This window comes from Girardinichthys multiradiatus, chromosome 2 (genome assembly GCF_021462225.1).
Source record: "Girardinichthys multiradiatus isolate DD_20200921_A chromosome 2, DD_fGirMul_XY1, whole genome shotgun sequence".
Lineage (NCBI taxonomy): Eukaryota > Metazoa > Chordata > Actinopteri > Cyprinodontiformes > Goodeidae > Girardinichthys > Girardinichthys multiradiatus.
Window position 1 is genome coordinate 48,336,096 of NC_061795.1, and position 24,483 is coordinate 48,360,578.

Genomic DNA, 24,483 nt, shown 5'->3' on the forward strand with positions numbered 1-24,483 from the left:
TTCGTAACTTATGTGTTTGTCTTTATACTTTGACTTTTATTTTAATAACAGTAGTTCAGAGTCTGACATGGATGAGGAGGATGAGCAGGAGGATCAGGAGGAGCTGGAGGTAGAAGAGCAGCCTTCCAACCCTTCGGACCTCGGTGGCGTTCCCTGGAAGGAGGCCGTGGAGCTCCATGGCAAACTGCGGGGCAACCAGGGCGACGATTTGGAGGGTGAAGATGTGGCTCATTCTGTCAGCAAGGATAGAGATGTGGAGGAAGACGAGGAAGAAGAAGAGGATGAGGAGGAAGAAGATGAGGATGAAGAAGATGAATCCAGTGATGGTAAATTAGTGTTTTTCTTTTAGGTCCTTTTTTTTGTTTTCAGGCTTAAAATGTCTCCTCACCTGTTTTTATGAATGTTTACATCCTGTTGATACTGTTGTCTTGACAACCCACTGCTCCATCTGCTGTTTGTCAAAAGAAAGTGTCATGTTTTGTCTAAATGTGACCAACATTGCTTTCATCATCTTCTCTTACTTTCTTTCTTTAACCCCCTCCCCCATTTATCCCCCGTCCCATGCCCTTTATGTATGTATATGTGTGTGTGTGTGTGTGTGTGTATATATATATATATATATATATATATATATATTTCTTTTTTTTGTTTTTTTGTTTTGTTTTGGGTGTTTGTCTCCCCCTGCTGTCAGAGGGGGATTACTGCCCCTGGGATAGAGAGCTCCAGTCAGGCCTTTGGCTGGAGAAGCACCTTACAGATGAAGAGGATGTTGGTAAATTCAAAGGTAGCAACAACTGCTTGTGGTGGTGTTTGCAGTAACCTTGAACATGATTGAAACCGGCTGATTTCATTTTGGTATTGAAGCTTTTCTACACTAGGAGCTCTGTTTTTGTTGCTGTTAGTTGTTTTTCTCATAGTTTGTTGGTTGAAGTTGTGTTTTAAAGGATTGCTTCTGTTTTTTAGATAAAAAAAAGCTAGGCATGGGCCGGTTAACGGTATGAGAACCATTAAAACTTTCCATCGCAACCGCTGTAAATGAGATACTGGAGAGGATTGTAAAGTAATGCAGGGCTGCCTCTTCGCAAACACAGGGTGCTTTGGTTTAGAAACTAAATGAGCAGCTCTTTTTCCTTTAATTTCCTTTATTTCGCAGTGGTGGCCTTTATTTTGTAAGTTGACTGACAGGAAATGGGAATGGAGGGAGAGAAAAGACATGGAGCGAAGGTCAACGAGTCAGGGCCGGTGCCGGTGTCGGGACCCGAACCCGTGACAGCTGTATCGAGGAACGTAAACCTCTGTACATGGGTCGCTCACCTCTACCCATGTGCCACCACTGTGCCCAAATGAGCGACTGTTTTAAAACTACATTTGGCAACTCCTGACTGGAGGATCTTCCTCAGCAGATAGCCTGAGTAATTAAACAGCCAATATCACCTCATTATAATTGTGTTAAGCACCACAGAGGAGAATTGCAAACCGTATACTCTGTACTTAAGAACAGCCACTAAAGGGAGAGACCTAGAACCTTCATTTAACCTGATTGTTCCTTTGTGTGTGGTTCTACAGCGGGGGGCCGTAACGTACCGTTCCTGTAAATGTCATCGCTGATGCTGAGGGGGTTGTGACAACCAATGATTCTGATATAGTAACTACTCTCTACAACATAAACATGGCAAGATGCAACTGAGACAGACTGTCAAAGGATTTATCAAAGGAAGATGCCCCTGTGGTATTGCTTTTGAATCGAGAGTGAGCGTAGAGAACCATAACTTGTTATCATTTCATAGCGTTTACACTGTGAAGCAGAATTAAAATCAGTTCAGCGTTGGACAAAGTTTGTAACATTCACAGATATTTATATTATAAACCCAGAGAGACATGTTCCAAACAAGGGGATTAATAACGACACTAAAGAAAGGCTCCTGCAGTTCATTTTCATGGTGGTTTATTCTATATTTTCCTTTAGACTGTAGCAAAGTAACAAGAAATAACTAAAGCTAAAAAAAATTTAACATTTTATTAATATTATTAACATTTTAGCGCCAGTGGGAATAATTGTTAGTTTTCTTTAAATAAACCAACTAATCACATTATGCTTTACTGTTTTTCTGTAAATAGCATGAAACTGGGACGTTTTTACTCAGTGAGAATCTCACACCGGCCCATGCCTACTGCAGACCATTTATTATGCTTATTAAAGCCCAGTTTTTGATTTGGCTTTGAAATACTAATCTAATAAATTCCACAGGTTCCTCCAGGCGCTGCAGTTATGATTTTATGTTGTTTGGCAGCTTTTCTGTATTTAACAAAGGAGCATTTCTTTTTTAACTTGTAATTTTGTCTTATTTTTAGAGTTCCATTTTTTTTGCAGTGTTTGAATGCATGCAGGCTTCCTTTAACCTTTCTAGAAGGTGGTAGTTTTATCCTGAGTAACTGTTTCTGCCTTTTCTTTCTTTCATTTCATGTCGTCATTTTCCCCTCCATCTCTCTTTCTACTTTTCCTGATCTTCATTGGCCTTTGTCTTCCTGTCTAACTGAAAAACATAATACAACAAATATTTAGCCAGGAACATACAAATCCAACAACTCCTCCAGCCTGTGGATCCCAACACCATTCCGAGTTTGGTGAGAGCGCAGCTGGACTCTGAGGGAGACCTGGATGACCCGCTGGCCTCAGTCCTCCAACACTCCCAGCCCTCTGAGATCACGCAGCCCTCCTCCACAGGTAACCCACCCAGAAGTGCCGCAAACCGGACACAGACACGGGCCTCGACATGTTGAGGATCTGATTTCATCGCGGCTGTGTGTGTGACAGGAAGATCCATCTCCAACTAACCCACCCACCTGCTGTTTTTAATGACCTCTGATTTGATACATTCTTGTTGTTTTTTCTTGGAATGTCTAATTTTGTGTTGAGCCTTTTCATTTTTCATCCAGAGTTGCTGTGTTTCCTCTGTGGTGAATTTAATGTTCTCCCACCACGTCCCAGTGCACCATATAACCCTCTCATCAGTTCCTTTGATATTTTTTGTTCTGCTTTGTTCTGTTATGTTCTGCTATGTTCTTTTCCCATGTGTCTAATTGCTTTGCTGTTATTTCCCCTGCCATCTTTCTGTTGTTGTTCTGTATCCTCTGGTTTGAGAGTAGCCCCTGCCCACACATCCACCCGACATGAGGCGGTGAGAGTCTGGTTGGAGTCCTTGTCTGGAGGTAGCACAGACCTTAACGGGGCCCTTGGTCCCATTTTAGACTTGTATTTGTATCTGTCTGTCAGCTGGCCTTTTCCTGCAGCATGCAGAAACACGCAGAGAGCTGCAAACTCACGAGCATGCACGCAGTCAGGCATTTCACAGTACTGCTGTCAACCATCGGATGAGCTTCTTTATTTTACCCTTTACTCCCAAACGTCTTATTTCAGTCTTTACCTTCTAGAAACATGATTTCTCTTGGCTTAATCTGCATACTTTATTGCTCAGCATCACATTGCACAGAATGAGCTACCAAGGCTTGATATCATTTGCAACGTCTTACAAATGTATTCACATTTTGTCTTGTTACGACCACAACGACCAATGGATTTTACTGGGGTTTTATATGACAGAACAACGTATAATATAAGGCATTTTTTTTCCAGCTTTGCTCCAGCTCAGTCATATTACATTGAGATGGTTCATGAACAGCAATTTTCACGTCTTGCCAAAAATCCTCTGTTGGATTTAGGTCAGACTTTGACTGGTCCATTCTTTCCAACACATGGCAATCCTTTTATCTAAAATGGGCAGAGCTAGTGTCCTGCATGTTTTTACTTGTGTACTTGCTTCAGTACAGGTTTAAGTGCCTCAATTACCTCCTTAACATCTCATCAGGTTCTGCAGAACCCTGCTAATGAGCCATTGTTGATTAGTTGTTTTAAACCAGAGAAACATCTAAACAACTCAGGACACGGGATCTTGAGAACTTTAGTCGAACATCCCTGATCTAAACCATCCCATTGTAGCTCTGTCTGTATGCTAAGGGTGGTTGCCCTGCTGGAAAGCGGACCTCCACCCCAGTCTCAGGTCTACTGCAGCCTCTACCAGGTTTTCTTCAAGGATTGTCCTGGATTTAGCTCCATCCATCTTCTTATCAGATCTGATCAGACTCCCTGTCCCTGCTGAAGAAAAGGATGCCCACAGCATGATGCTGCCACCATGTTTCACTGTGAGGTTGATCCATTTAGGATGATGCAGTTGTTCAGTACAGTTCGTGTTTAACATGGAAGCCAAATACTAGCATTTCTGTTGGTGCCACAGTAAAAGGGGTCAAACACAAGAGCAACACTTTCAGGTTTATATGTAAAAAAATATTTTTGAAAACCACGTAGCCTTTTTCTTTTACCTTGTCCTTGGTGTTGTGTTGGTCTTTCCCATGAAGTCCCAATAAAATTCCCTGTGGTTTGTGCTTAAAATGTGACAAAATGTGAAGTTCAAGGGGTATGAATATTTTTTCAAAGCACTTCTATGTTTTTTACCTTATGAAAGAGATATTTCTGTTAGATACTGCTGTGATTGTTCAGATATCTGTGTACCAACTGCTTGGTGGCACTTGAATGTGCGTAAATCTGCCAACATGAACGTCTTGAAGGTCTGTCTTCTGCTTAAAAGCATGAATGAATGAATGAATGAAATGAAGGTCCTTCAATCACCTTCGGTTGAGATCAGACTCACTAGAATAAGAATTTATGTCACTGCGCATTTACCCCAGGGGTTCCCAAAGAAAGGGACAGGACCCCCCCCGAGGGGTCGTGCGAAACCAGGTGGAGGTTACGAGATGATTTTGAGAATCATCGTGATGTGACCCCTGAGGCGTATGGAGGGCCAAAAGGAACAAAGTAAAATAGATAAATAAATATATCATAAAATAAATTAATGTCCCATTAAACGTACCAGAAAAAGAATTTGAAATTCATAATCAAATAATTGAATATATCTTTTTAAATGATTAGATTAAATAAAATAAAACTATTTAAATTCATTTTAAAACACATCTAATTACTTCTTTTTTTTTTATTTTAGAGTGAAATAAGGGGAGAGTCTAGCACTGTTATTTTGGGGGCTGCTGGGTGAAATGTTTGGGAACGTCTGATCTATTCATTCACATAAACACACATTTTGTTTAGTGCTTTAAACTAAAGAGATGAATCATGTTGTTGTGGTTTGAGTTAAAAAGTGCATGAAATGCTTGTTATTTGCTTGCTGTTTCCTTGTTTGTTTGGGAAAAGTAGCTCTTTCGTAAAAGATGTTTCCTTCTCATTTAACAGATGTGATTAACATTTATGCTTCTGCTTGGATAAAACATAACCTTTCCTTTCATTTTCAAAATGGACGTCTGCATGCATCTGTATTACTAATTTTACTCCGTGGTTTTCCTTTGTTCATATTACTGACAGACTATAATACTATCTGTGCACTAAACTTTTCTTGGGCACATCACTTTCCTAGTGCTATATGAAGTAAAATGGATTTTCCTTTTGAAGTCTATTCATGCTTTTTCAGTGATTTATTTCTACACTCCAGTTGGTCACAAAAGCTTTGGAGGTGACAGTCTGAATTTCTGAGAACGGTTCCTTCAAGCTCTTAGGCTGTCAGTGAATTGGAAAAAGTTGTCACCCGTTATTGACTTCAGTCAGCATGTAATAGCCAGATTACTTACTTCTTTCCATTTTGATCTCATATAAGAACTCTGTGAAGATGAAGAGCTTGAAGCTGAAGCAGACAGTCCGGATATGGAGCCCGGCACAGAGCTGGATCAAGGTAATAGGGCAAAAAATGTCAAGTTAATTATCTTTATTCTTCTGTATGTATCAGAATTTATAAAGAGGAAGATATGTATTATATTTAAGCTTGGCAAACAAACACTTTAAGAAATGTGGCAGCAAATAAACATGGAAACGTGAAAAATCACCAAAGAGCTGGTTTTGCTGCACAAACTGTTGTAAAGGTTGGGTTCCTTAACAGTGTGCTGGGGGATCACCTGGGTAAACGTGATGAAGCAGGGTGGGAGACGTTTTCCTCTTAAATGGAAGGCAAACAGTTTAAGGAGATCAGATACATCCTGTCAGAGTGAATTTATTACACAATTTACCACTGACAATATAAACAGCAATGGAACATCAGCTTCCTGCTAACACACAGCCTGGAATACATCGTCTTCTGCAGATTCACAGATTTTATGCTTTATTTAGGGCACTTTCTTTGTTATTTGTTGTGTTGTGTTCATATCAGTCACATAGTTCAAGTGTGCGACCACTGCTCTCACCAGTGGATACGAACAAAACATTCAAGGTTTGCAGCAACTACCTCTGTCTACCTATCTACGTGATCCTGAGAAACATACAAAGTGCAGAGAGAGGCACATATATAATATTCATTGTACTCATTTAGGATGAACATCATACTAAGGTACAGAGTTTGTATTTACTGATAGAGGAGTGTTGTTGAGTCGGATGAACAGTTGGGCATAGGTTCAGTTAGTAGTCTGCGTTCTCCTCAGTGCTTTCATGTAACTCTGTGTTTTATCTGGTGAATTTTCAGATGACATTCCTTCAGATGCAGAAGCTGAGGCTCGGTTGCACCAAGCGGAGGAAAAGGAAGCAGCTTCCGAGGAAAACAAGGAGGCAGAAAGTTTGGGAAGAGACTCAAGTATTGGTAGAGTATCCATATTTACACACTTTGTCTTGCTGAAGTATTTGCATCACTGGAGCTTATTCACATTTTTTCTCATTTAAAATGATAAACTTGAGTGAATTTTATAATAACTATACGTCATAGAACGACACAAAGTAGTGCAAACTCTGAAGATAAACGGTGATATTCAAACATATTTTTGAATAAAAATTTGAAAACTGTGGCGTGCTTTTGTTTTCAGCACTTTGAGTCAGAACCACCTTTCAATGCAGTTACCTCTGGAAGTCTGTTGAGATGAAGTCTTTACTGGTTTCCCACATCTAGACACATACATTTCTGCACTTCCTTTCCTTGCAAGACATCTCAGGCTCAGTCAGAATTAAAGCAGAACATTGTGAACATCATTTTTCAAGTTTTACCACAGGTTTTCAATTGGATTTGGATCTGTAATTTGACTAGGCCATTTTAAAACCTGAATATACTTCGATCTAAACCCTTCTATTGTCTCTGGCTGTATGTTTAGGGAAGTTGTCCTGCAGGAAGGTGATCCTCTGCCCCAGTCTACAGTCTTTTGCAGCCTCTAGCAGGTTTTTTCTCCTGTTTTTAGCTCCATCCATCATCCCTGTAATTTTCCCAAGCGTCACTTTCCCTGTTTATGAAAAATCATCGTGCAGCATGAGCTGCAGTAGGACATGCTTTGCTTATTCGATATTCTATGTAGGGCTTTCAGAGTAAATAGGGGTGAATAAAAATGCACACCACACTTACTCAGATTTTATTTGTAATCTAAGAAACATCTATTTTTTTTCTTCTGTTCACAGTTATGAGTTTCTTTGCATTTGTCTGTCATGTGAAATCCAAGTTTGTGCTTGTGAAAGGCAAAGGGGTTTGAAGGGCACCTTAAAGGGTAATCAGTCTCAATATTGTTGTTTGTGACATTAGACCCTTCCAGCGTCAGCCCGGTGCTGAAGGACGACATCGTTCTTTCTCCCCTCAAGATGTCGACTGAGCCTGAAACCCTGGTAAGATAGTTCCACCTCTACTAATTTAAAAGTTTTTTTTTAAACCACTCTAACTTTCCCTGTTCCTGCAGGTACCTCCAGTGAAGTCTGCCAGCCTTCGTTTCTTCTCCGATCCTTTCTTACCGGAGGACGAGAAGCCTGAGAAGACAGCTCTGTCCCCAGCTGTCAGGAGCACTCTGAGCCCTTCACCCAGTCCTATTTCATTTTCTTCTCCTATCCACTCTCCCACTCCTGCTGTCGCTGCTTACCCTGTCACAGTCCCCTCATCCATCTCCTCTCCTTCTGTCTCAAACGCTGCATCAACCACCGCCTCTCCGGTACAGCCAGCCGGTGAGTCGCCTGTCAGATCGCCTTTCAAGTCACTGCTTAGCTCCCCTATCTGCTCCCAGCCCATCTCGCTACCAGAGGCACGCACACCTAAATCTCCAGTCTACCATCACCGCTCCATCTGCCCTCTGACAGGAAACCCCCTCTCCCCGATCTGTGCCCAGCCTTTGCCCTGCCATGAACCTTCATCACCTCTGACCTCTGATTCTCCTGTCAAAACTCAGCCTGTCCCTGCGGTCACATCCACGCCCACGGCCTCAAATGAACCTTTCAAGTCTGCGGACTCCTCAATTGAGGAAAATTCATCTAAAAAGACAGATATCATTGAGGAATTCTGGTTAAAGAGTGCCGAGATACGGAAGAGCCTCGGACTCTCTCCTTTAGACCGAGGCAGTAAAATCTTGGAGAAGAGCGCCATTCAGAGTCCAAAACAGGATCCCATCCCCACTAGGACACAGTCTGCAGATGTTTCTGAGGAGCAGAAGCCTGCTTTAACTGGCCGCACCATCATTCGCAGACTCAACATCACTCTTGAGGGTCAAGTCATCACTCCGATCGCGCCTGCTCAGGCAAAGAGCAACGTCTCTGTAAAGAAGGGTGTGAGCAGCAGCTCAGGCATGGGCCTGAACGGAAGCATGGCCACAAGCCAAACGGCAAACAGCGACAGCTACAATACATCTGACTCCACCATGCTCACCCCACCATCCAGTCCGCCGCCGCCCGTGCCTGCCAATCAGTCTCCAGCTGTGCTCAGGCAGCAGAGACACCAGGCGTCTTGGAGTAACGGGATGGAAAAACTTCCATCTGAATGTGCCAAAGAGCCGGCAAGAACCAATGCTCCGGTTCCTGCGCCCAGGACACAGCTGAGCCCCATCTCTGCGCCTAAACCTGCACATAGGAATCCCTCGTCCCCTGAGGCGGCTCCGCCACCGGCTCCACCAGTTATAATGAGGGAGAAGAAGAAGCAGCCTCGACCGGCTGAGGTGAGGAAATCATTTGTGGAGGTGGTTGAGGAAATTCCTTTTGCCGATGACGTAGAGGAGACATATGACGAGCGAAGACCAGAAACAAGTTTAAACAAGAATTACACACCACCCATCAGCAAGCCTAGCAAGCCTCCGCTACACCTGGCCTTAGCCATGGAAAACGGTAAGCCTAATATCCCACTAATCCCAGTCTCCAAGGGCGAGAGGGCGACTCGGTTTTCCCCAGAGGCCAAGGAGATTGCTGAGGAGAGAATCAGAGCAAGAGAAAAGTCTGTGAAGAGCCAAGCTCTCAAAGAGGCCATGGCTAAGCAGCTGAACAAAATGAAAGAGTCTGACGTAGACAAGCAGGCTTCATCTAAGGCGGCCTGGAGCACAACCCCAAACTCAGCAGGGAAAACTAAAAAGTCACCCGGATCTCCTAACACATCAGCTGTGAAAGCGTTGGAGTCGAAGAAGGCGGAGACTATGCCAGAGCGTTTCTTCAGCAGCAGCAAGAGTCTGGACAGCTCGGTGGCCTCCTCAGAGGGTTCCTCCACAGGCAAAAGCAAGAAGCGAAGCTCCCTCTTCTCACCTCGCAAGAACAAGAAGGAGAAGAAATCCAAGAACGACACCAGCAGACACTCGGGCGCAGAGGAGACGCCGCCCAAACCCAAGTCATTGTGGAAGGCCGTCTTTTCTGGGTACAAAAAGGACAAGAAGAAGAAGGACAATAAGTCATGTCCAAGCACGCCGTCGTCCAGCTCCACCACCCAGGACTCTGGGAAGAAGAGAATGTCACCTCTGGGGAAATCTTCAGGTCAGAGCAGCATTAAAAGGTCTGACGTATGTTTCTGGATGTTTGTCATCAGGATGTTCATGTTTTCTGCTTGATGCCTTCAGCAGATTTAAAGACTCGTAGGAATTTGAGCTTCTCGGAGGACTCAGACCTGTCCTGTGATGATGTTCTGGAGAGATCATCCCAGAAATCAAAGGCGGATGTGAGTATAGTTACCCAAATCAACTCTGTCTGCGCGTATGCAAACCTGCAAAGCAAAAAATGCTTCATCTAAGCTGCTTTATCAATACTTTAATTAGCAGAACATTTCCAGATAATCACTTAGATCCGGAGGAAAACGTGTTTTGATTAGCACAACAAAAGTATTCATTCTGCTTAAATATTTTTGTATTTTGTAGCATGGCAACCATAAAGTTTAATATATTTTATTGGGAACATCTGTGATGGATCAACAGAGTAGTGCACAGTTGTAAAGTGAAATCAAAATAATTCCTGTTTTTTTTTTTTTTCTTCTAATAAATATGAAAAAGTGGCGTGCATATGTATTCACCCCTTTACCCTGATACACCTAAACCCACTGCTTCAAAAAGTCACCAAATAATCAGAAACAGAGTCCACCTGTGTGAAATTGAATCTGCGTATAAATCCAGCTGTTCTGTTTCTGGCCTCTGAGGTTTGTTGGTGAACATACAGCATCATGAAGACCAAGGAACCCAGCAGACAGGACAGCAAGAAGGTTCTGTCTCAGTTTAAAGCAGGGTTAGGTTGTAAAACAGCTGCCGGAGCTGTAGTCGATCTCCAATCTGAACATGGAGAGAGGGTGGACCAGTTGCAGATCTACCAAGACCTGGACCTCCATTTAAACTGAGCGAGGAGCAAGTAGGCTGGGCAAGGATAGCATTAACCAGAGAAGCAACCAAGAGCCCCACAAGTACCCTAGTTCATATCCCACAGCCTGCCTCTCTGGGTCCCTGGGCAAGAGCTGGTGGAGACGAGTAGCAACGACTGCACTGAAACGTTGGTCTATGATCCGTCGACTCAAAGGAGCTGAATACAAATGCAAACCACGATTTTAAATTTTAATAAAAAAAATCTGAATAAATAACTATTATTCAAAATAAATATGAACAACTATCACATAAAAATCACCAAAAATACTTTAAAGTTTGTGTTTTTAATGTGCAAAATGGGGAAAGGTTTAAGGGGTATAAATACTTTTGCAAGGAACATTTTCAGCTTTTGATTCTGATGTTGAAGTTTCTCTGCTCCCTTTTAAATCTTTGAAGATTTGCTGAACACATTGCAGGAAGTATCAATAATCAACCTTATTCTTAGTCAGATCATTTCTGTTCTTCATATCTATAGAACATATTATAAATACTGAGCTACCTGCTGTTAACAACACCTTCCCTGAAAGGCACTGAAAAACTGGCATATTATTGTCATGCCCATTGCTTGTTTTCAATAACTATTTTTTTAATAATTTTTTTATAATTTCTTCCACTCTTAGCAGCATATGGACATCTTTGACCTAGTGTCAGGCATGCAGAAGGAGGCAATAAAGGAGGAGAAACTGGAAAAGGAGAGAAGGAGGGAGATAAAGAAAAAAAAGAGGGTGAAAGAGGGGCAGAAAGAAAGGGAGCCAGAGAAGGAGGTTGACCAAGAGAAGGAGAAAGACAATGAGGAGGTATTATGCAGCATGGGGTAAAATGATTTTGAATTTCTACAGAGTAAAACAGCAGACCCAGTATGCCACTAAAATTTCCTTCACTTTGCTTAGCCTTGGCTTTGAGAACTAAACTTAAATCATTTTTCTTCATTTTGTGTTTTCCTAATGAAGCCTCAGAATGATAAATGTTTACCGTTTTCTCCTCAAGAGATCCTGAAACTAATCACACAACCAAATTAAGAGAAAGACCCACCTCCAAGGTCTGCAGAAAACCTAATAAGAGGTTTTAAACTCACAATGTAATGCTTGTTTTGGGGAAAAAGTCAAGAAGATTCTTCTAAAGGCTGCATTTGTTGTGCATTCAGGGCACAACAGATAATATCAGGACTATTCAGACGTTTATGCGCAAAAACCACGTTTTATAACTCAAGCTCTTTCATCTGCATCCATTTACATTCATTATGTTCTGAAATTCAAAATGATTCTCCCCGCTGCAGCTCAGTCCGTGTGTGTGACCTTGTTTCCTGGTCGCTGTAGAGAGGCACAGTGGAGTTCAAGGCCAGAGGCGTGAATTTGTTAACTGTTATGAAACTACTGACAAAGCTGCCTTTTAGTTTACTACATTATGATGTGGATATTTGAAGAAAAACATAGATATTGTAATTCTCTATGACTACTGATCTGAATTCAGACTTCGTACAGCCAGAGTAACAGCAGTGTGCAGCTATACCATGCCTCCAAGGCCTTGTGTACCTCAGCAAGGCCTCATGGGAATCAAATAAACTCTGTAGTCATTGTCATGGTTACCGTTTGCCTCTCTGTCAGTAGCAGATATGTTCAGACTGTAGGTTTAGTGCTGATTTTATCATGTGGTATTTTATAGTTCTGTGTTTTCTTGTAGTTTCAGTAGATTTAGATTAATATACAAGGCTGAGAAAATATTTACCCCTTTACAGATTTCTTCGGTTTTTGTCACTTGATGTAATGTAAATGTAATATCAGACAGAGTGAATACAAAATACAGTTTTCAAATGATGATTTCATTTATTAGCTATCCAAACCTCCCTGGTACTGTATGAAAATGTAACCGGATAACGGCTTGTTCCACAACTTCACATTTGCATTAGGTGTACACCCCAGAGGTGGACATTCTGGTGTGCTGTGGATGACTGTTCTGCTGCATAACCCAAGTTAGCTTGAGCTTAACTCAAAGCCAGATATCTAATGTTGGATTTTCTGCTTGATCGCAGAATTATTGGTGGTTTATTTCAGAAGGTCTTCATGGGCTTGTCTTGGGGATCATCAGGATGTTTTTTTGGCAAATATGAATCTTGAATTGCAGAGTTTTGGATGTGGTTCTGGGTTCTTCTATGACCTCCTGGATGAGTTCTTGGAGTTAGTTTTGGTAGGCCTGCCACTCCTGAGAAGGTTCTCCACTGTTCCATGTTTTCTCCATCTGTGGATTTTTGTTCTCTCTGGTTCCCTGGAGTCCCAAAGACTTAGAAATGGCTTTGTAGCCTTTCCAGAGTGATAACGTCTTTGACTTTATTTCTCATTTGTTGATGAATTGCTTTAGATTTAGATGATGTGTTGCTTTTTGAGATCGTTTAACCTGCTTCAAGCTGTTAGACAGGTTCTACCTCAGTGATGTTGTCGATTCTACAGGTCGTGCAGTAATTGGACCTGTGTCTAGTTATTGAAACTAAACTAAAAAACTGGAGTAATCATGGTTAAATCATGATTTAACAAAGGGGTTAGTTATAATAAAATTTGAAAACATTGGTTTGATGAAGACATCTGTAAGGGGACAAATATTTTTGTCATGACACTGTGTTTACCCATCATGAAATTGGATATTAACATTGCCTGATATGATTTCTACCAACTAAAGTAGTAGTTTTTATTTTAACCTGTTTAACATGATCATTAACCCATTTAATCATATCATCTGAATCATGTTTGTTTCCTCCCTGTTTTCTGTTTTGTCTTCCTCAAGTCTGTTTATGTTCCTCACGCACTGGCGTTCAAGAGATCGTACGCCACAAAGGTAGTAGTATTACATATGTTCCTGTTAAAAACCTCCCTCAACTCACACCTCCACTTCCTGCACAGTTCACTGTCGTAACACGCTGCGTATGTCTGGTCCTAAACTAATAAGTAAAGCTCGCTCTCTCACTGCTGGATGCTTTAAAACGTGATTTCTTCTTACAGCGCTCACTGTTCTGGTCACTCTGAGACAGCATCTCTGTCATACTGTTCTTTCTGACTCGTATGTCATATATTCATCATTTAGCTATGGATTTACTCCTGTAAAGAGACTGGAGCAGCGTGTTCTGCCTCACTGCTTTTACTTCTTTCCTCTGATTTGTGAAAGCTTTTTATGTCCTAACAAGTCATCTGATAAAGAGAACAACCCAGTTTATTTATATAAGCAAACAGCAATTTTACCCTATAAAACACTATATCCAGTACGTGGTTCATATGCAGTCTCGAAGTATCTGGAAATTTGTAGAATGTGATTTCAACATTTTTCAGGTCTGAAAGTAGGGAAAAATGATTTTCTTCCTAAACATTATTCTTTATTTCTTAGATTTATTAGGCTGCATATTTATAGGCCTAAACCCACAGCCAGATCAACATTGGACTGGTTTAGATCAAAGCATACAGTATTATTGTGTTAAAATGGCCCAGTCAAAGTCCAGACCTAAATCCAGTTCAGAATATGTACCTAGACTTGAAAATTGATATTCACATGCTCCTCAATCTAGTTTGACTGAGTGTGACCTATTTTCTAATTAAAGATAGATGAAAAATTCAGTGTCTAGTTGTGCAAAGCTGGTAGAAATGTGACCCAATGGACCTGCTGCTTGAACTGCTGCCAAAAAGGGTTTTTACTGAGTCCTGACTTAACCCAAATGGGCGTGGGCTTAACCCAAATCCACACCGCACCTTTTCATTGTAAAACACTCTGAAATCTGTCTATCATTTTACTTCCATGTTACAACTTCGCTCCATTACTTTTTAATGTTGGTGTATCCCATAGAATCACATTCAAATATTCTGAAGTTTGTTGTTGTAACATGACAAAATGTGGGCAATAATAAGGGCTGTAAATACTGCTGCAAGCTACTTAAGATCAGGTTTTAAATTGGACCTGGTTTCAGTGCCAAACAAAGCACAGAAAGTTGTGCATTTTATTTTATTTTTACAAACAAAAGATAATGTCTTCCAGATCACGAACTTTGTTTTAGGGAAACTATATTGATGAATGATAATTCAGTTCATATTTGAAGTCTGGTGGCATAGATTTTTTAAATGGAGACGATCTAAGGCAGCCCAGACTGTAGAACATACAGATAATAAAATCCAAATGGGTTAATGTTGAACTCAAAGGTCTGCTGAAAAATCATGAATCTGTGAATTGGAAATGTTTAGGAATTCTGCAAATAGTTGTGTTAAAGCTATGATAATTCAAAATGTCCGTATATTTACATGCCTTTAGAAAACCTGTAGATGATCAGGAAAATCATAAATAATTCCTCCTGAGGTTGCAGCACCCTCCGATCACCCTTTTTCCCCTCTGTTGTTGAGATTTTCTGACGTTTCAGGCTCGTACTAAGGCAGCTTCCGATCTAAAAAGTCTATAAATGAAATTCTCTAAATCATATTTTTTGTGCTCTGCCAGAAAACCTACACAGAGGAAGAGCTGAATGCCAAGCTCACACGCAGAGTCCAGAAAGCCGCCCGACGACAAGCGAAGCAGGAGGAACTCAAAAGGCTGCATCGAGCCCAGGTACAAGACTGATAATAAATCCTTTCTGATGTCATTTGGGATTCATTTTTTCTAACAAATTGTCATAGATGAAACAGTTTTTCTCTTTTCTTTTACAACTTAATCCCATGTTGAATGTGACTCGGCTGTAGTGGACAGAGGCCAGCTACTTGTCTTATTTGGGAGTCGGTGTTTGAGGTTCTACCTCTGGAGTCGGGCCTTCAGGCTTCTGACTCGGCACTAAGCTGCCTGTTTTCTTGAGGCTGTACTTAGATCACCTGATCGCTGCTTGCTTGTAGAACTAAAAACAGAAATATTTTTTTCCTTCTGTTTCTTTGTGACGAATATAAACTTTATGACTAATGTCATAACAAAACTCAGAAAATATCTTCTATTTGCTCATACAGGTTCAAGTCAGGGAATTAAAATTTTGAAAGGTATTTTATTTTAGTAATTCAATTCAAAAAGTAAAGCTACTGTATTAAAACATTCATTGCACACACAGTGTTAAATTTCTATTCCAGTTTATTGAAAAGATTCAATTCAATTCAGTTTATTTATATAGCTCCAAGTCACAACACGTCGTCTCAAGGTTCTTCACAACAGTCAGGTTCATACATTCCAATTAATCCTAATCATTGAACAGTTCAGTCAGATTCAGTTATTTATTCAAATTGGATAAAAAGTTTTTCTATCTAAGGAAACCCAGCAGATTGCATCCAGTCAGTGACTTGCAGCATTCACTCCTCCCGGATGAGCATGTAGAGACAGTGGACAGTCACTGGTGTTGACTTTGCAGCAATCCCTCATACTGAGCATGCATGTAGCGACAGTGGAGAGGAAAAACTCGCTTTTAACAGGAAGAAACCTCCAGCAGAACCAGAACCAGGCTCAGTGTGAGCGGCCATCTGCCACGACCGACTGGGGGTTTGAAAGAACAGAGCAGAGACACAAAGAGAACAAAGAAGCACTGATCCAGGAGTACTTTCTGTGGGAAGGAAAAGTAAATGTTAATGGATGTAGCTCCTTTAGTCGTTTCATCTAGAAAGAAAGAACAGATAAACTCTGATCCAGTTTTCAAGGTTAGAGTCTGAAAGAGAGCACATAGAGTTAGTCACAGTAGAAGCTCAGTCAGTAGCCATGTCTAGGAGAGAGAAAGGGTTAAACACTGAAAGACAGGGCCATGTGGATCATCTGTAGAAGGTGAGCATTAAGTTGTTGCCAGCAGAAGCTCAGACGATGCCCCTCTCCAGAAAGGTGTCACAGGTAGATAAGGGTCAGGCCAGGTGTAGCTTCTAGGAAGAGAAAAGAGAGAACAAAGTTAAAAGCTGAAATAACAGCAAATAATGCAAAATTGGAGAGTAGTGTGAGAATGTAGCGAAGAGGGTGAAAGTGGTCATTATGTCCTCCAGCAGCCTAAGCCTATAGCAGCATAACTACAGAGTTTCAGTTCAGATTATTTAGTTAAACGGCGCTTATTTACAACAATGTCATCTCAAGGCATTCTGGCTTAAGGCGAAAGAAAATCTGAAATTCAGTTGCTCAGAAAATTGGAATATTACATCTCCATCTCCATAAAGCTTGTCAGCAGAGGGAAGCATGAAGAGCTCTAAAATGTCCAGGTAGAAAGATGCTCTGACGTAGGACCTGATAAAACACAGCGGACCAACACCAGCAGATGACATGAAACCTCAAATCATCACTGACTGTGGAAGCTTCACTCTGGACCTCAAGCAGCTTTCCTCTGGACCATGTTTTTCAAATGACTTACAGCAGTTGCTTTCATCTAAAAAGAGGACTTTGGGCTACTAAGTGACAGTCTGGTTGTTTTTCTCCTCAGCCCAGGTGAGGCCCGTCTGATGTTGCCTTTCGTTCAGGAGGGACTTGACAAAAGGAATATGACAGTTGTAGCCCAGGTCATGGATATGTCTGTATGTTGTGGCTCTTGAAGCTCTGACTCCAGCTAGAAGCCATGCCTCGTGAATCTCCCTAAACTCCCAGAGTCTTGAATGGGCTTTTTGTCAGAATCCTGTCAAGGATGTGATTATCCCTCCCCCAGTTTTTCCTTCCACCAGACTTCCAGCAGTCTCAACAGCCAGCTTTTTTTGCAATTCCCTATTGTGCCTTACCCGCCTTGTGGAGGTTGTTAATGACTACTGGACAGCTGTCAAGTCAACATTTGTCCTCATTGTTGCAGGGCTAATAGCTCTCCGGCAACGTGCCGGATCTCCGGCGCACCTAGGGAAAAAAAATCGTTGGGGGTTTCCCAGAAATTTAACAGACATTTCATTGGATCTAAGAGGAGCAGCTTCAACTCCCAACCACAATAGATAGGCCTACTGGCCAATCAGAAATAGGCTGGCGACAGGCCTGGGGTCTTGTCAGAACCTTGATTAAGATCCAGCAGTCGGTCCGTTAGCCACCGAATATCACTGTTTCCCATACTGGGAACGCATACTGAGCATTGACCACAAGTTTTTGAAGTCAGAGGAAGACACTAAGGATGGCGATAAAGACATAAAGAGTAAATGGAGCTGGGCTTGGATAGAGGAGGAGGGTATCGATGAAAAATCCTTTGGGAACTGGTGCCAAAAGCTCTGGCAACCTGGAGCATGTTTTTGCACTTTGTACGCAAGGAGGCTGCTGTATGGGGGCAGCGCAAAAAGTTCAGTCACAGCATGAATCAAACCCTAGTCATAAAGTTCAGCAGCTGTTTGAGCCATTCAACACACGGCCACAGCACACATCTCACCCTCACTGACCGAGCCGTGTGACGGATTTAAAAATTCACATCTGCTCCTTCATTGCTGAGCTGTCTGTTTCGAGGCAGCATGCTAGCTGTGTAATCACACATGGTATCTCACCAGAGTTAAAAAACACTATCAGAAAAGCTAAAGAGTGACATGTTTTCACTCAACATCAATGAAGCCACAGACAATTGTACGGCTAGAATGTTAAATGTACTGGTCCGATGCAGGCAGGGTGAAAACACAGCGCCTTGCCAGCAAATTTGTAAAGATTGTGGATGTCTGAGTATTGATGCTGGCACTGAAAGATGTCCTGAGGTCATATGGGCTGGAGTGGAGACAAGTCACCAGTGTTTGTAGTGTAAAAGTTGACACTGGGATGCAGACATTACAATGACTGAATGACACTTAATGACAACAGTCATGACCATTAAAACTGTGTCATTAATGTTTATGATACATATTCATGTTTAATGAAAGGTTCACGACACCCTTATGTCAACCACTTGAAATAAAGTGTTATCATCTTAGTCATTAGTGACTGGTCAGTAGAACATTCATTATTTCTCAAGATTTTACAGCTTCAGTTACTTTTGTTGTGAACGTACAGTAAGAGGAGCAGGCAGGCAGTGAAGACACTAGTTAAAGTAGGCATGGACCACTGAACGGGGCTTGGACCAGGGGCCTAAGAAGGTAGGGGGCCCTGAAGCCACGGGGCTCTGTCTGAAGAATCTACTGGTCTACTGGGTTGGGTTTGTTCATCTGCTGTCTGAATGTTGTTCATTTAAATCCACAAACTTCACCACAATTTTTCATTTAAGAGTTTAAGAGGCAATTTTTCAAAAGTTTTCTCCTGGGGGGAGCATACTCTCAGCCCCCCCCCACACACACACACAGTAGGTTTGGCAGTATAGTGTATGTTATGTGTTAAAATGCGTGTTGTACATAGCACCCCCTTACCTCATGTCTACTTTCTAAGGCATGGAATATAGTTCAGGCCTGTTGTTCAGTTATGAAACTGAAATGTGAGTTTTCATTAGCTGGAAGCCAGATTCATTCAAATCTGTACGTAGTGTACGTACACGGTGTACCTTATATATTTAATATCAAACTTTTAATGGGCGTTACTAGTAAAAAGAGTCAACTATTTATGAAAGATTTATGATTCAGATTTCTGTCTTCCAGTCAGTGTAGATATTTCAGCTCATGTCTGCTGCCACCTCTGCTGGCTTTTTAAAATGCTCGGCTGCCTTATGTCACATTCATAAAGAGTTTTGTTGTCTGATGAGCTAACCCCTCCCTCCTACTTCATTATGTCTAAAGGGATTGCTCAAACCAGCTCTCCATCCAACGGGTCCGGACTTCCCTAAACCTGAAAGGTCTTACTAAGCAGGTTTAATGAAAGTTCTGTTTAAGCTGGTGTCGGGAAATGACTCGCCTAGCCTCTGACAGCCTTCATACAAAAGTCTCGCCCTTCTTCAACTGGAGGTCAGGACGACTGAGTAGCCTATCACAGTCATCAACACTTTCAACAGTCACTTTTGTTCACGGCTGCTCATTCCCTAATATTACAACTGGCTCTTGGTATATGGGCTAGGTTAATTTTAGTGGCTCGGTACGAGCCCCAAGGGCGCTGTTTTAACAAACTTGACTAAGGCAACCTATAAAAACCTCCTAAAATATCTTAGAACCAGGCAACAAGACTTTTTACCACCAATGAAAAACCATCAATACAGTGACTCAAATAATTGAATGTCCATGATTTAACTAGAATTTTATATGCTATCTTTAATTAGTAACACTCTTGCAGGGGTCAGTAACAGATTAAATTCGGCAACACAAAATAATTTCAATAATAGAAATGAATCAACTCAACCTGTCTTTCCCTGATGTTGAAAGTAGTGAGTTTGAAGAGGCTTTGAAGACGGAGGCTCATCCATGTACCTGATGGAGATGTTTCTTCTGGTAACGAGTGGTTTCTTGAAGGGAATACAACTTAATCTTCAGTTTTCTTCCTTTAAGTGGCAGGCACTGATGCTCCAGACTTTGATGTTTAAACAGGATCTTTGTTGTTATTTGTCTCAGAAGACAGTAGTTTCCAGAGGCTGAAGAGTTGAAGGAAACCTGGAGACATAAATGTAGTTCATTCAGGACTTCCAGAAACCTGAAACTTAGAGCAAACAGCTGTTCACCGATCAAGTTCACTTCTGTTGTCTGGATAAAAAGGCTTTAGATGAAATCAGATTCTTAATCTTGAGGCACAGTCCTTTCTGGGCCCACGGGTTGATCCTCTTTAATGCAGTCGATCAGTTTGTTCCTTTTCCATCTGAGCTTCTTTTCTCCGTCCGTTCTTGTTCACTGGTCTTCTGCGAGGAAACAACCCCGTTCCCTCCTTCAGCCTTGCTTTTATGGTGCTTGATGCTTTCACCAGTCAGCCCCTTATTAGGCTTCTCAGTTATTGAGCAACCTATTCAGCTCAGCTCCTTGGTTATTGCTCAATATTTTAGTCATGGTCATCGTGACCTGCTGACTCTGTTTCTCAGCTTTGGAGATGCCGATAATAGCCACGCTGGTCTGTAGTCGCATCCTCCCGTCGCTGTCAGCATGCAGCTGGTTCTCATCACTCCCAGTCATCCTACAGTTCGTTCCCTAATCTGCTCAGTTTTAAACTTTACACAGTATTACACATTTCATTTTTCAGCTTTCAGCATTTACTTTAAAACACAGTTACAAAACCATCACTTCATCCTTTTTATTCATGCTTCACAAATGATTAATGTTATATCTCTTTCATATATAGCTGATTGAGAATGTCGAACCTGAATGTTTATTTTTTACTCTAATTCTCAGTTCTTACATTTCAATCATACATCTTTTAACTTGTTAATCAAAGGTTACTAATTTCATTTAATACATGTGAAAGAATATAAAATCATCATACATCATTGGATACTTGTTGTTTATACTTCTGCAAAAGATAAGACAGATAATATGTGGCTCCACATAGGCCTCTCCAGTCTCCCAGCTCCAGAATATGAGAACATGCTTGTTTCACTCTTCACTGCTTCAACTGTGTTTTAATAATTATTGCATGGATTACACATAAGGATATTTATTGTAACTTTTATGGAGTTAATTGTGAGCAGTTACTAAATGTTGCATGGATTACATGGAAAGATCTCACCTTATTTTGGCAAGAGCATGCCTGGTTTCAAATGGACCATTGAATTCTCCTTGATGTTTATTGGGGTGATGAAGGGCATTTCACTCCCCAGTAGCAGCAGTGAGATGGGATGTTGGCAGAAGTGGGAAACTCTGAAGTGAACATGTCCTATAAGGGTTTTTTTAATATGTGAATTAAGTGTTTGCTTATTGTTAATTCAGGAACTCTGTTCCACTTTTTTGAGTCATTCATTCTTTATACGTCTGCTCAGATGATCCAGAGGCAGCTGGAGCAGGTGGAGGAGAAGCAGAGGCAGCTGGAGGAGAGGGGTGTAGCTGTGGAGAAAGCGCTCAGGGGAGAAGCAGGTAACAACTTATCTAACTTTCATATTCAACCATTTATTTTCTAAATCAGTGTCTTCTTCCATGTGGCTGTGTTATCTTTAATAGTACCACATATTTGTCATGATATCGACAGTTAGAAGGCTAATAGCTGTCGCCACTTTGATTATATGCTTATATTAATTTTTAAAAGTGTTTTTACATCTGACAGTTACATCTTATTTCACAGTTGGTGCTCCACCGGTGCCTACCCTTTAAGACTTCATTTCATCTTTATGCCTTTATGAATGAAACCTGTTGCTCCAAAGGCAATAGCCGCAATCCGACCCCTTTGCAGTGATTCTGATGAAATTAGATAATTTGTTCACATTTACAGTTTATTCAGTTCTCTCAAAGTAAAATCTGGCAGTAGATTTGTTTGTAGATGAAACTGTTGTTTCTTCCCTGTAATGATCTTAATATGCTGTTTGCAAGTGACTATCACAGACAACAAATCTCCAACACTTTTTAGCAGCACAGGTATTTGTAGTGTTTAAAGGGCATATATCATCATTTTCTTTTCTGTTGTCTTCAAGCTTGTAGCTCACAATATTCCAGGGGCGTCCAACTCTAGTCCTCAATAGTTGGTGTCCTGCGTGTCTCAGATGTGTCCCTGCTGCAACGTAGGGAATTTAAATGGCTGAACTACCTCCTCAGCATGTCATCCAGTTTTGCAGGAACCTGCTAGTACAAAAATGTATTTGATTCAAATGGGTTGGAGTAGTGACACCTTTAAAACATGCAGGAAAACAGTTCCGGAGGTGGATATCTTCTTTTTCTTTATTCCCATGCTTGAAATCCAGAAATATGAAAAAATGTGAACAACAGGTGACTGAGAATTCAACCCAAATTTGATGAAAAATGAGATGTATGAAACTTCAAATTTGGCCGTCGGTGTTCAGCCACAACAACAGTAGCGATAGCAACGTTTCCAGCTTGAATTTATGTTCATAAAGTGAAGATTTGAATGGTGTTTTTCCCAGTTAGGAGGAAAAAGGTTGTGGAAATTATATAGCTTGAAGACCTTACAAACCGGCACCCTTTGGAGGGATTTTAAAGCACTGTGACACAAGCCCATAATTTACCACCATTGACAAATGAACACTTGGGAACAAAAGCTGTAACTTGAAGTACAAAAATTTGGGAAATATTCAGATAAATGTTTTAATTTCTTCTCCGGTCCTGAGCTGCATTGTTGTTATGTTTACAGGCCTGCCATGCAGTGATTGTGGAAGTCTCCCTTTTCTCCACATTTTCAGCCTGGGTTTCACTTGTTAGGGTTTAATGGACTACATTGATGTAGCTGTCGCACATTATTCCAAGATAACTGTCTGACACACCACATAAGCTCAATAAGGCCGTCCTTAGCTAGTTTCTGTGCAGAAGTCACAACGTTTAGCCCATAAAAGTGACTTCAAGCTAATGCTACATATTCGGTTGATGGATAGAAAATCAAACACTCCATAACTGGATCCGTAAACATCTGCATATGTTTTGTGCTGACAGAGCACATAATCAGTAAAAACCAAGTTAAGAGAAAGCACTTTCTTGTCTGAAAAACATTATGCTCATAAACAACAGCTGTAGTTGCCTCTGTTGTTTGATTATTTACTTTAGTGTAGTACATCCTCGGTCCCAGCATACATGATCTTTGTAGAGAAAGTGCTTGCTACATCATTTTCTATGGTTCCAAATATCGGGCACACATCTAGTTGTCATATTCACATATGAAGATCCTCTTTTAATAAGAAAGCGGTCTGTTTCCAATGAAGACACTGCAGATACAGGTCTTTATCCATATATGGTTCTCACTTCCTGTTTTTAAGATGTTTGACTAGAAAGGTTTTACAAATGCCTTTCAAAACTTTGGTGAGAAACAATAGATGAGTCTACTGTGACTCATTTATGTTTCGTGCTTTCAGTTAGAGCGGCACAATATATAGAATCACAATATGCAGTATAAATGTGTGTGAAATCACACGTCAGTTATTATATAAGGGACATGAATTAATTTTCTGCACGGAGATAACATATTTGACTGTTTGGATGGACTTCCACTGCCCTTGATGCACAAACTTGATAGAAATTGTGCTCAGCATAAGCTCACAAAACGTTGTGGCGTAAATGTCCTAATGAGAAAAGTGAGAAAAATGTTACTTCAGGCCATATTTTTATTGCAATTTTCAAAAATAAATAATAGTTTTCCTGGTATTCTTTCGCCCTACTTTCAACATTTATAGGTTTAACGGGTATAAAATATGATGGTATTTGCCCTTTAATCATGGATAGGAATTTATTTTTAACAAACTTTATTTATGTAATGTATTATTATGTTAACAAAAATACTAGAATAAAATAAAAACATGCTCTATGCAGATGCATGTGCTTTGACTCAAACATTAGTTAAAACCTCTCCATTTTCCATCAACCAGATTTATTTCTCCCATCAAATATTCACATAATCAAATGTTGAACTATGTTGTAACTTGTATACTGCTCTACTCTCTTAAAGGCATGTATAAAGGTACTTATACATTACCCAAACAGCACAAAAGACGATCAGGTATTAGACCTACTTGGGTTGCCTTCTTGTACACTGTCATGTGGACTCCATCTGTGGTGACACACTGCAGCAGTTTTCCATTTCCATGTTGATCTCCGTTTGTTCATCACATGTCTGCCATCGTTAAGGTTCAGAGCTGCATGCGATCAGGAGAATGTGTATCCCAACATTGATTTGTCTGTGCTCATTCTGAATGTGTTTAGTCTCTCATGCTGCCTCTCAACGAGGAGAGTTTCTGTACTCTGATCACTCTTCAATCTTTAAACTGCAAGCAAAATATCAGGCATTGATTGGAAGTTTGACAGCTTCTTCTGTTGAGAAGAGTTTCTGCAAATATCTGAGATGGTTAAGTAAAATGATGCAGATATTTGTTGGACAACTCCCCTTTTTATTGACAGCCTTCTGAAGCTTATC

At 40.9% G+C, this 24,483-nt stretch overlaps 1 protein-coding gene and 1 long non-coding RNA gene across 2 annotated transcripts in view; one reads left to right on the plus strand and one right to left on the minus strand.

The window, feature by feature from the left end:
• Nucleotides 1-24,483, plus strand: part of mical3a (microtubule associated monooxygenase, calponin and LIM domain containing 3a) — an 82,463-nt gene that overhangs the window by 35,763 nt on the left and 22,217 nt on the right. Inside the window, exons 29-41 of the mRNA XM_047387973.1 lie at nt 52-326; nt 692-784; nt 2,564-2,725; nt 3,148-3,210; nt 5,718-5,792; nt 6,573-6,686; nt 7,608-7,687; nt 7,759-9,796; nt 9,883-9,977; nt 11,286-11,462; nt 13,441-13,491; nt 15,130-15,237; nt 21,398-21,491. Coding sequence (XP_047243929.1) covers nt 52-326; nt 692-784; nt 2,564-2,725; nt 3,148-3,210; nt 5,718-5,792; nt 6,573-6,686; nt 7,608-7,687; nt 7,759-9,796; nt 9,883-9,977; nt 11,286-11,462; nt 13,441-13,491; nt 15,130-15,237; nt 21,398-21,491 — 3,425 coding nt within the window. The remainder of the gene's footprint in view (nt 1-51; nt 327-691; nt 785-2,563; nt 2,726-3,147; nt 3,211-5,717; nt 5,793-6,572; nt 6,687-7,607; nt 7,688-7,758; nt 9,797-9,882; nt 9,978-11,285; nt 11,463-13,440; nt 13,492-15,129; nt 15,238-21,397; nt 21,492-24,483) is intronic.
• LOC124881964 lies at nt 96-19,901 on the minus strand. The gene is made up of 5 exons (XR_007041784.1): nt 19,840-19,901; nt 5,944-6,052; nt 5,692-5,782; nt 389-451; nt 96-233 (listed from the first exon to the last, which is right to left on the minus strand). It is a non-coding gene; the product is annotated as an uncharacterized LOC124881964 (long non-coding RNA).